Source organism: Pezoporus occidentalis, unplaced genomic scaffold, assembly GCF_034315485.1.
Source record: "Pezoporus occidentalis ecotype Australia unplaced genomic scaffold, CSIRO_AGI_Poc_V1 ctg158, whole genome shotgun sequence".
Classification (NCBI taxonomy): Eukaryota; Metazoa; Chordata; class Aves; order Psittaciformes; family Psittacidae; genus Pezoporus; species Pezoporus occidentalis.
In genome coordinates, this window is record NW_026913404.1 from 1,315,575 (window position 1) to 1,327,282 (window position 11,708).

Here is an 11,708-nt window from a genome sequence, read left to right on the forward strand (position 1 = left end):
AATTCTAGTAGGTCATTCAGTCACGTTTTAGATGAGTTTATGGGGGAATATTATGGCAACAAATACAGAATAATGATGTACTTTCTATGAAGTGAATGTATGTAATACTGGTTATAGAATGCCTTGAGCAATTTTACCACTTGAAGGTCTGCATTGAACAATCTAAACTGATTGACTTAATCCATAAAGTTGATTAAAAACTGAAAGAGTTACCATCATAGCTGCTTGCTTCTGAGGTTTGCATCTGTAGCAGGAATTCCTGAGCTGCATGTGAAGCAGTCTTGGGACTCACCCTATTCATTACCCAGTTATTAAGATACTGTTATTAGATCCGAAGTTATTAAGACAAGTTATTAGATCCAAGGTAGCAGTAGTGCTTCTATACTGCAATTTGCATTGGTGCAAGGGCTATTTCACATAGAATTCTCTCATCTGTGCCAGAAGGCCAAATTCTGAGACAGAGGTGGTATGGATATCTGGGGTCATCACAAGCCAAGATCCTGAGATACTATTAAATTTATCTTTTTAGTCCTTGCAGTAACTGTATGAATTGTGTTTATATGCAAGAGTATAAGAAGCTTAAATCTGAATTAAAATCTAAGAAACAATGAGTCTAAAGACCTGATATGTTACATTATAGTATACAAAGAGCATTAAGCAAAAGATCTCTGTGGTAATTACAAAGATCTAGATACAATCAGTGCAGTAAAAATCTCTTTATTTTCTGACTCCTTCATTAATTGGGACTCTGCATAAACATTTCACAGGAGAGGAAAATAAATTGTACCCTAACTTCACTCCCACTTGGCATCTTTCTTCTTGAAAAGATAGTCACAGGAAGGATCCGGAGATCAGCAAAAAGTTAATACACAGTGCAGAGAGATACTCTGCATATTCTCATCCTCCTTAAACCTTCAGAAGTTCACCACCTCAGCTCCAGAGGGCTAGAGCACCTTTGATTGAGAGAGAAGCATAAGTTTTCCTCCAGAAGTGGTGTGTTTTTATACAATTAGAGATATAATGCTGCAGTATGTATGCACTCCACCGCTGCAGTGTAAGACTGCACAGGCCCAGGTGGAAGTACTTTGCTGGAGAGCAGCACAGATGGATTAGGTATCACACTTCACTATGTATGGTATCCTTATTAGAGGTCACAGCTTTAATTCACTCATATTGCTCTGTAACAGTGTGCATAAGAAATCACAGTCAGCCTCTACCGCAAAACAAGTTATCAGGAGTGCATGCAATGTATGAGCCTGTTCTTCCTCATATTGTTTTTATACCCTTCCCCCAAAACAAAACAGTAAAATCTTTCAATACTGCAGACTGCAGTCCAAATAAAACTCATTCTTTGTCCAAATACAAGCAAATTTTCTGCTTTCTATATTTACAGAAATATAAGGAAAAGACTAGTGCATATACTTCAAATGTATCAAAATCCAAATACCAATGCAGCAAAAGTATATTTGCAGCAAAATGCACATCTGCATTGATTTACAGCACAGAATAAAGCCATCCACTGCTAACAATGTAAACCTTCCTGAATTATACCCTTTTCTTTTATAAATATATTGAACTTGAATTTTTAAATATATTATCTATAATTTGTAAGCATGCATATATATTTATATATGCATGTGTATTTAAGATATGGGTGGATATAAAACACAAATACATATCCAAACTAAAATTTCAGTGGAACTGCTCATCACAAAAGCTAAAATTAACTGAGCATGAGAAAGATGTGTACTGTGGTCTAACACAAGACTGAGAAATAAGTTGCCTAGACTTCAGAACCACTTGAAATGTCACCATATTTCCCCTCCAAGCTCCAAGGTACACTTTTTCCTTGCCTTCAATAACATAAACATGCAATAGCAGATACAGAATGAAAATATTATTTAAAACTTAAAATAATGATTTTCCTCTCACCTTTCCATTAGGAAAAAAAAAGTGAAAGTGAAAACCACATACAACTTGATGCTCTCTGGGAAAGTACTGAACTCTATTCCTAGTGGAAATAGTATAACAGCCTAGCAAGACCCCTTTCTTACTGGATGTTACAGCCCTAGGAAACATATTGTGAAACCTTGCTGAAAGCAAGGTTTGTATTTTGGTATAACAAACCATGTCATAAGGCATAGCTTGATGAACTGCAAAACCAACAAGTAGAAGGAGACAAAACCAGCAAACCAGTATTAGTCAACCAAGACAACTAATTAAAAATAAATATAACAACTAATTTTTCTATTTAAAATGGCTTTCTCTCAGTGTTATACTGTTTGCACTAGGATAACCTAAATATTTCTGATTCTGAAGTAAGGACTATTTCTAATTTGTGAAAACCCATGTCCTATCGATCTTCATTTGACATCCAGCACTATTTTTTTCATAATGCCCATTTTAGTGCCAACATTCCAGATTTTAATAAAGTTAAAATGCAACTTACGTAAATTATTTGGCGGAGGCCTCGTCTCCATGTTTTCATAATGTTGCACATGTACTACAATGTTTAGATCTCTTTCCATATGATCTGTTGTACAAGGGCCTTGAGGTCGCATAACATCAGCAAGAGCCCTAGAAAGCAACAACAAAATCAGACCGATACTGCAAAATCTTTAAGGCATTATCAATATATTGTAAGGGTGTTTTTAGTTAGGGATGCCATCCATCATAATGTCTACTGGAGAAATCAGCTCCATTCGCAGCAAAATCAGGGAATCAGATTCATTGTGAGACTTAGCACTTGAGGCTCTTTTTAGGTTGTTGTAGACAGTGTGCTAGCAGTAGTACACAGAAACACATTAAGTTCTTTAGCTGTCTTAGCTTTGTAGGAACATAATTTAAGCTTGTTGAGACTTGCAAAGTTCTGCCATTGCATGTGCTTAGTGACGCTGCCATGTTGTTTAAGCTGGGTGCCTCAGCACCTACTCCCTGTTTGTGAAACTAGTTTTCACAAACAAGTTCTCTTCAACCTGGATTACCAGCAGGGCCTGCCAAAGCAAATATTCACACATGCGTTTGTACAGAGCTCCACACAATGCAGTGGTCTTGGCTGTTGTCAAATTAATAAAAAATGTCAGCAAAAGTGAAAGGTCACAAGATTTTCACGTAGAAATTGAATAGGCAAGGATTTAAGCTTTTCCCATCCACAAGGGAGATGAAAAATGGCTTTTCTAACTCCTGTGAGTCTCCTAGTCACTAAAATGGAGCAAAGCTTGCACAGGCACACTCCTTGCTGCTTTGAAGCCAGTTCAGAAACAGGATAAAAGCTTTATGCTAGCAAAGAGGGGGCAAGCAAAAGGATTCCTAAGTTAGGCCAGGCCCAACCTGGTGCTGGTTGTGGACTTTTTCTGCAGAGCTGCAGGCATCAGCTATATCTGAGACAGAATCGTCCTCCTTTGGTGTATTTTCTAAGGACTAATCTCACTGCCAAGTGTCCTACTGAGTGCAAGTCCATTATTCGCCAGACATTTAAGAACACACATCTGTATAAGCCCTGTGGATCCAGAGTTGGTGACTAAGTTTTAAGCTCCAAAACTCAGCATGACAACATCTAACTCTTGTCTGTGATTCTGGGCTATGGAGTTTTACCATTGACTTCTGTAGGAGCAGGATTAACCCTTAGGTACATGCCACATAGCTACCTGATGAATTACTGTGCCATACAAAAGAGCTGGCCCACCTGCAGAAACTGTTGCCTTAGGCAAAGGAAGCCTGTGGTGTGTGTTACCAGTGTCTTCAGAGTTTTTGTTTTTAAGGGAATGGATTTATTTTCTGGGCACTGTGCCCAGTTTAGTTTAATTTTCTGCAAAATTATATACAGTGTCCCAGATACTGCATCAAGAAAGACTAGTTTATACATTAATAAATAAATAAATAAATAAAACCAAGCACATTCACTGGTGAAAGCCATGGCAAGTGCCATCTATCTCCTCCACCCTACTTCTGTGACATGATGATTTCTTGATCAGGAAGCACTGTGCTTTTAAATATTAAAAAGTAGCTTCATTTAAGTGACAGAGAGGAATCTTGAACTGGATCTTGCTTCAGATTGCAGGAACATTGCTTTGGTACACAGCTGAATAAGACTGATGTTTCATTGTGTTTATGGCTAGCATTATGTAATTAAATTATTAGTTACAGTTGTGATCAACATGTTACAGAATACTCTGTTGATACTGTAAAAGGTCAGAAGACAGTAACCAAATGATTAATGCTATCAGAGGAATGCTCCCATTTGAAGTAATGCTTATACAGCAGAAATAGCAGAGCTGGCCTACATAGCAGAATAATAAAAATTCGATCGAAGAGATCTCACAAAGGTATGTAGGAAAATGGGGAGAAAGGAAAGCATTATATTGCAAAACATAGTTTAAAATAAGGGGGGACCAAAACCATTAATATCTCCTCAATTTATGCACATATGTCTTTATACAAAGAAACTTCTTGACATCAGTATTCATCAGCCGGACACATTTCTGGGAAAGGAAGAAAGGCAAATGAAAGTTCCTAACTTCAGTGTGGGAGTTAAAACTGTGAGATCTCGTAATACATGGATTAGCATTTCCCAACTTTGTGAGAACAGGTTTTCAGAAACACTTTCATTGTCCTTTATTTAAATATTGTTCACTGTAGACTTTACATAACACCCCGTATGAGAGAAGATTAACAACTGCTTGTGTGTGAAAATGCCAACTGAGTTTTCTACCATTTTAGGGTGGCCTTTTTCAAAGAGGTTTTAAGGAATTAGCTGTCCAGCTCCCACTGTATTAAGAAAAAAGGAACTACTCACCATCAAGTTCTATTTTTAACAACACAGTACCAGTGTTTATACTGTGTTAGTCAAAGTTGTATACTCTCCTCAGGGCTGAATAGCTCATATAACAAAGAGCTTGTCCTTATCTTCCACTGATGTCAGGGAGAGTTAAAAATGTATAGCAGCTTGTATCACTGAAGTACAAAGGAAATGCTGTAGCTGTATTTTGTTCTTTTAGGGATTTGCCCATATAATGAAAAAGGGAGGTTTGTGCCCCAGTACATGGTGAAATCCTTGAATAGATCTTTGCTTTGAAAAATTCCACGCAGGCCAACAGACTGTTATAATACCTTCATGCATTTGGCTCACCTGAATATCATCATATAGATCTTACTACCTGAAGAAACTGTTAGAGTGAATTGCACTGAAAAATTATATATACATAAAGGGTCTTTTCTACACCTTTGCTATACTGAATGATTTTTTAAGGAAATGTATAATACAAGATAACCTTCTAATCAGGTAGCTAAATCACTGGGTCCTGTGTACTGATACTGATTGCACTATTACCGAAGTGGAGAAACGTTACTTACTAAGGAGTTCATGGCCCAGAACTATCCAGGTATCACAAACTTCAGCATTTCTCTTGCTATAAATTTTTTTTTCTTTGGCTATGTAATACTATTTTCAGGTGTTACAAAGCATGTGGAGCCAGGTGTTTCCCTTATGGGTACAAGCTTGAAGAAGCTAAAGCACAGGTTATTTCATAAAAGGTCACTTGTTATATTTTGCCTCCAAAACTGGGTCAACACTCGTAAGGGAAATAATTTCACATATAGGATTCACAATTTTGGCAAGTCGGACTATTTTTGGCCCCAGGTACATGCCTTTTTAATGATCAACAGAAGACTTGTGAGCTCAGCACATTGGAAAAGAAGAAAGAAGAGCTCAGATGGTTCAAAATATTTGGAAGGTTGCTAACATACTGTCAGAAGCACTGCTTCAAAAGACCATGAGCTATAGCGTAAGAGCATGATTGTAAACCTTGGCCTTTCAGTTCCTGGTTTGTTTGCACATTCTCCACAAGGATTAGGAAAGAAGACTAAGGTGTGGGTTTATTTGCAGAAAAATCTCCTTCATGAAACAGCAGAAAGCTTTCCCCTTTTCTACACATTTTTGAGAGAGAGTACTTCATTTCAGCTGATGGAACTTGAAAGTGCCACTAATGTACCCTTGAGCAGCAAAAACATGCTGCTCTCACGTGCCTAATAGCTTTCTAGATCTGTTTCGGGAGGCAGATCATTTCTGTTTCCTTTTAGGCACAATACTGCCACATTTGTTCACTTTGCCATATCTGTTAACATACACCATCTTATTCTAATATACCCTTACTCTCTTAGAAAGCAGGAGGATAAAGGAAGAGTTAGTCTGTTTGGCTACTCCTATTACAGCTTAGTTCTTGGACACCATAGCTGAAGGGAATATTTATCTCCATTTAATGTCAAGTAACAAATTTAAAAATGAGAATGATATAAAGAAAACATTAACATATGATGTCTAAAGTGAAATATGCCCTTTAGAGTTAATACTGTACTTCCCTCTCCATTTTCATCTTCCAGATTTACAGTTCCATGCCAACAGTGAGTTTTACTGAAAAGCGCTGATCTGACAAAGAGAGAAAATGTCAACAGTGCCACATTTGGCCTTTTTTCTCAAAACAAAAGGAAGTAACAAGCTCTCCGAGAAAGGACAAATTTTGACTCTTTTTTCCTAAAACGACTTGCCCAATAGAGACTTTTCTCTAAGGATTGTTTTCTTTAAATAAATCATTTCCCCAAATCTTCTCCATTGTCAAATATTTGAGAAAAAATCAGGGAAATTAATGCAGTGTTCTTGGTTTGTTTTGATATAGTAGTAAACAAATGGGAGGTCAGTGTATTCACCATAGGTGAATTTTTTCATAGGAATAAATATGATCCAATTGTTTCATATAGCTGTTGGCTAGTGAGGGAAAGGAGACAATCTTAGCTAAGGAAATAGATGACAAATCAGCCTACATGTGTTTCTTGCTGCCTGCCAAAATGGAGTAACACTTAGTACTTTCGGTTTGGCCTACCTAACACTCTGGATGCTTTATACTTCTGCTTATTAATAAGGTTCAGTACAGAAACAAAAAAAAAAAACCATAAGCAGCGTTCTTTTTGTTTTTTTGTTTGGTGGGGGTTTTTTTTATGTTTTAGTGATGAGTGCTGAAAAAGTGAAAATGAATATAGGCTACATAATATTTTAATTGTTGGTACTATTTACTGTTTGAACAGATAAATTGGTTCTTTATTAAGCAATGCAGCCTTTTTTTTTTCAGAACACTAGTAGTGTAAAATAAGCTAGGATGGAATATTTTAGTTGAATACACATTTTGAGGACAGAGATTACTTCAATTCTTCCCTCAGTGAGCAGATTTTTAGATTGCCAAAGGGAATTAAAAATCATACTCCTTTTAAAATTAATGGTGAGTCTTCTCCACAGCTGTAATAGGACTGAGAGAACTTTTATCTTTAAAAAAACAGAAAGCTGTAGCACTGCTTTTTCAGAACATGACTAGCTATTATGTGTACTGAGTGGGTGACTGTTTTCCCATGTGATCATGACTTTCCAAGTTTCTGTATAATCCTGACTCGAATATTTTCATGGCAAGAAAAGTACAAGATCTCAGACACTGTTAAGTAATCAGGGTAACAGACAACCTTTTCCAAGAACCACTTCAGAAACCTAATCTTTATGCATACATGACTGAAGGAGTTCAGTATTATTTTCCAATCCCCTATAATTCTATTTCCATGATCAAAGACAGAATACTGCACACCTGTACTTTAGATAGCAAATACTTCTACTAAGAGAAATCAGATCTACTAAAGCCGTATGTAAGCAGGGATGGCCAAAACTCCACTCTGTCCTGCCTTTTTACCTGTATGAAGACACTACAGGAAGAGGCTGAACCAAACAAGCTCTGTAGCTTAAAAGTAAGATTTTAAAAATAAATTGGGACCTATGTAATCTTTTTCTCAACTACTAGTTGAGAATATTCATAATGTCTAAAGGATTATTATACCTTGCTCAACAAAATGCCTCTTTGCAGAAGTATCAACCACACAGTGTTGACTAAAATTTCTGCAATGTGCTTTGTTCCTTGGTAGTAAGTGTATCCATATCAGCCAGTTTATAAATAGCAAATAATTGCCAGTAAACTAGAGATGCGTTTGCAGGAATATTTTTGTGGCTTTCTCTGTTCATTTCAGGATAAGCAGTTAATCAAAAAGTCATGCGGAAGCCAGTAAAAAATAAGGCTCCAGGTGTTGACTTGATCTCCTGGACTATCTTTCAGAGGATGACTCTTCATCTAAGCTTCAAAGACTGTGAACTACATCATTACCAGCCAGGACAAGAGGAAGCTTTCTGCCACACTGCACGTCCAGTAGAAGGTATCCTTTTGATATCATTTTATCACTAAAGTTGCCCAATATGCTGGAATCTATTTAGACTCTTTAATGGAGCTGTTTGCCTTTTTTAATGCCTTTCCCCCATCTGCTTTCCTTTCATGTGCCTGGGATTAGCATAAAGAATCAGACAGACTGCAAACTTGACAAATGTGTCATGCCTTGATTTTGAACTGCTGTGAAAATCTGGGTTTGGAGTATGTTGTTAAAGCCACTGTGCTCTGTCCCGAGTTGCCCACCTGCCTATCCACCACTAGGCAACCAGCATCTGGAGTAGACAGTACACAGCATGCCTAACTGTAGGTGGGGGAGGTTCTCTTTGATATAACTCAGCTGTGACACTGTGGAGACAAAGTATATCACACACATACATGGATAAGACAATACTTTCATATTCCATTTTTTACCTTTCAATAGTACTGAAAAAAAATGTTAAGAAATTCTACAACATCTTTTCCTTTTTGGGTCTCCTTCTTTCCTTCCACCCTGGCTCATTTTCGCAGCTTAGAAATTTCACAAATAGCTCACACACTTGCAGGGGTTGGGGGAGTAGGGAAGGTCCTGCCAAAACCATTTCGCAGCTGGAGAGCGAGGGTGAGATGACATTTGTTTACATCCTTCTCTTGAGAAGCAAAAACATTTTCCAGGCTTTGAAACAGTTGGAAGAGGGACCCTATCAGGCTTTCTATAATTCAGTGTTGCTGGTTTCAGGATTTTTTGTTTGTTTGTTTGTTTTCCTATTCATGCACAGTATATTCAGGAACACTTGCTGGTTCATGTTGGGGAGAGGGTCAACCACTGCAGATAAAAATGGACTACTGTCTGTGCAGACTCCACAATTATTTCTAGTCCTCCTCATTATGCATGTACTTTGATAACCTGGGCTTGGGGAAACACAGGAGCTCTGCTTGCCGAAGTTGGTCTCTCTCTTGATCACCTTGCAGGGGAATGCAGCCTGACTGGCAAGAGTTGTTTGTTTAGCAGGAACAAATGGGCTTCACTCTCCTCTTTGGGGGTAGGGGACAGGTGGCGGGGAGGGGGACCCTGCTGCCTGGCATTCAGCCTTACCTGGACATGTGCTCCCGCTGTGGTCTGTGTGCCTTCTCCAGCCCTAGTTTGGTGAAGATCCCCACCAGCACCATGACTGCCACAACCCCGCAGATGATGTAGACAATGAGGTTGGTTTTATCCCTGGTAGGGTCATGTAGAGGGTCGTCTATGCGCGAAGGAGGCTTCCCAGTGTTCATCCACAACGGTGTCTCATAGTTTGTGCAGGTGCTTTGATCCAGCCTTGTCTTCTTGAACTTGCAGCAAAACCTGAAGCCACAAGTGCCGCAGCAGAAAATGAACTCCCCCGAACTGCAGTTAAAGGGGGGGTCCCACTGCCCCATCACGTCAAAGTAGCCCCTGCAGAAGTCCGGAGTAGGAGGTGGCTCAGAGGGGTCTAGCTGCTCCCCAGGGCTGGAGTGGTTTCCTCCCGAGAGCACCACAAAGCTCCCTAGCTGCTGGCCAGCTTTCTCCTGAGCCCGACACACCAGCGTGAGAAGGTCCGCCACCAAGTAGCCGAAGACCAGCCGGATAAAGCCTTCCATTCTGCCTCCCAGTCCCGGCTCAGCAGTGCCGCCGCCGCCGCTCGAGCTGCTGGATGCTGCGCTGCGCCAGGAGCTGAACATAAAGAGGCTCCGTCAGGGGCCGGGCGTCCGCTCAGCCCGCGCTCGCCTTCAGCACCGCGGACAGCCCCGCGCGGGCCGGGCCGGGCCGGGCCGGGCCGGGCGGAGCCACCGCCCCCGCGCAGCGCCCGCAGCCCGGCGCCGCTCCGGAGAGCGAGCGCGCGGCACTTGTGGAGTGCGCGGGAGAGGGAGCGCGCGGGAGGAGGAGGAGTACGGGGGGGGAGGTGGCGGAGGGAGTGCGGGGCACTGCGCGGCGCGACAGGGAGAGGGGCGTGGAGGGGGCTCCGAGGCGGGAGGGCTGAGGCGAGTGCGCTGCAGGGCGCGGTAAGCAGGAGAGGAGCAAGCGGGGAGCCTCTCCGCGCTGCCTGGTGCCGGCGTGCAGGCGCGGGGGGCATCCACCTTCCGCTCCCCCGCCGATCCCGGTGCGTTCTCTCACACAACTCCCTAAGCCAGCCACAGTGCCCGCCGAGCCGCTCCTGGAGCCGGGCGAGCCCGCAGAAGGCGACGGCTGCCCGGGCGGAACGCGAGAGGCTGGACGGACTCGCCGCGGCAACCAGCCGGCTGCCGCCAAAGGGGAAATCGCGGTGGCGGGCAGCGTGCGGGTGAGGGCGTGCCCGGCCCGGCCTCTGAGGCGCCCGCGGGAGGCTGCGTGCCCGGAGACCAGAGAGTGTCCCGCCGGCCTGACCCCCGAACCGCGTTCCTGATCAGCCACTCTCCCCCCCTACCGCAGCTCCCGCCATCCCTTACATAAGAGACTTCCCGCCCAGCCGGGCGCTCCCCACAGGTGCGTCTCCAAAAGCGCGGGAGCGCCTCCTCAGCCCACCCTGCGCGCGCCGCGCTGACGGGAGGTAATGGCCAGCGCGCTCCCGGACCGGGGCGGGAGAGACGAAACCCCACAGAGCCCCCTCACCCCGCGGGCTCCAGGCCGGGGTGGCAGCCCTGAGGGAGGAGTGCGGGGCGCCGCTCTCCTGATAAATAGAGCGCTCCTTCTCCCGGGCGGGCGCTTCCCGGAGACCCGCTCACCTGCAAGGCGAAGGCAGGTCCTGTCGGAACGGGGGCCATGGGGCCGCCCTCCGCTACACCATGGGCGTGAGCGGCGCGCTGCGCACAGGTACGGTGTCACTCGCACCGCGCGCTTCAGAGCGGAGCCGCGTTCTTGTCTCCTAAACATGAGCTGCCCCTGCGCATCTTTTATTTAAAAATCTTGTTATCATGTCAGGCAGGCTGGCTCCAGAGGACACGGAGAGACTGCGGCTTGTTTTGCGAGACGTGGAATTAAAATAACTTCCCCTAAACAGAGAACTGACTCTGGGAAAGACTTTTTAGCGATTCACTCCCCATCACTGTTATTTAACTCTCTCATCTCTGCCTTTTGGTTTGGCAGTAACCTGCCGAAGTAGCGATAGCGTTATCCTGAATACTATGCTGCCACCAAATGTAGGAAATCAACCCGTTACGGCATGATTTAACAGTGTGGGCTGGCGCTTGAAGCAGCTTCGCTTCTCCTTGGGCACGTCTGTGATAGCCTCGCTGCGGCCTTGCTGCGACTGTTGCCCTGGGAAGAGGGGCTGGTGTGCGGAGCTCCGCAATGGCACACAGCCCTTCCAATCACCCGCGCTTCAGTGGGGCCGTATCACTGCCGTGCTTCAGGAACTTGGGCCAACTCCATGTGGAGTTTTGAAGTGATGAAGAAACAGAAAGGTGAGGCAAAGGGCAAAACACACGTTTGGAACTGGAGAGGGCTGTAGTTAGCTAACTGAGATCCTCTGCCTTCTCTTAAAAATA

General features: G+C 43.1%; 1 protein-coding gene and 1 long non-coding RNA gene across 6 annotated transcripts in view; one reads left to right on the plus strand and one right to left on the minus strand.

Moving 5' to 3' along the window:
* Positions 1 to 9,194, plus strand: part of LOC134160155 (uncharacterized) — a 59,387-nt gene extending 50,193 nt beyond the window's left edge. The window contains exons 4-5 of one of the 3 annotated variants that reach the window (XR_009963468.1): positions 8,144 to 8,238; positions 9,014 to 9,194. This is a non-coding gene — a long non-coding RNA (uncharacterized LOC134160155). Of the gene's footprint in view, positions 1 to 8,055 lie in introns of all 3 variants that reach the window. The other 2 variants (XR_009963467.1, XR_009963466.1) reach the window with 2 other exon arrangements.
* Positions 1 to 11,153, minus strand: part of SHISA9 (shisa family member 9) — a 188,154-nt gene extending 177,001 nt beyond the window's left edge. Inside the window, exons 1-3 of one of the 3 annotated variants that reach the window (XM_062611864.1) lie at positions 10,947 to 11,153; positions 9,322 to 9,918; positions 2,450 to 2,577 (exon numbers count right to left, since the gene is read on the minus strand). In XM_062611864.1, the coding sequence (XP_062467848.1) occupies positions 2,450 to 2,577; positions 9,322 to 9,845 (652 nt within the window). In that variant the 5' untranslated portion in view covers positions 9,846 to 9,918; positions 10,947 to 11,153. Of the gene's footprint in view, positions 1 to 2,449; positions 2,578 to 9,321; positions 10,083 to 10,670; positions 10,804 to 10,946 lie in introns of those variants that run through there. The other 2 variants (XM_062611866.1, XM_062611863.1) reach the window with 2 other exon arrangements.
* Between the last annotated feature and the right edge of the window lie 555 nt (positions 11,154 to 11,708).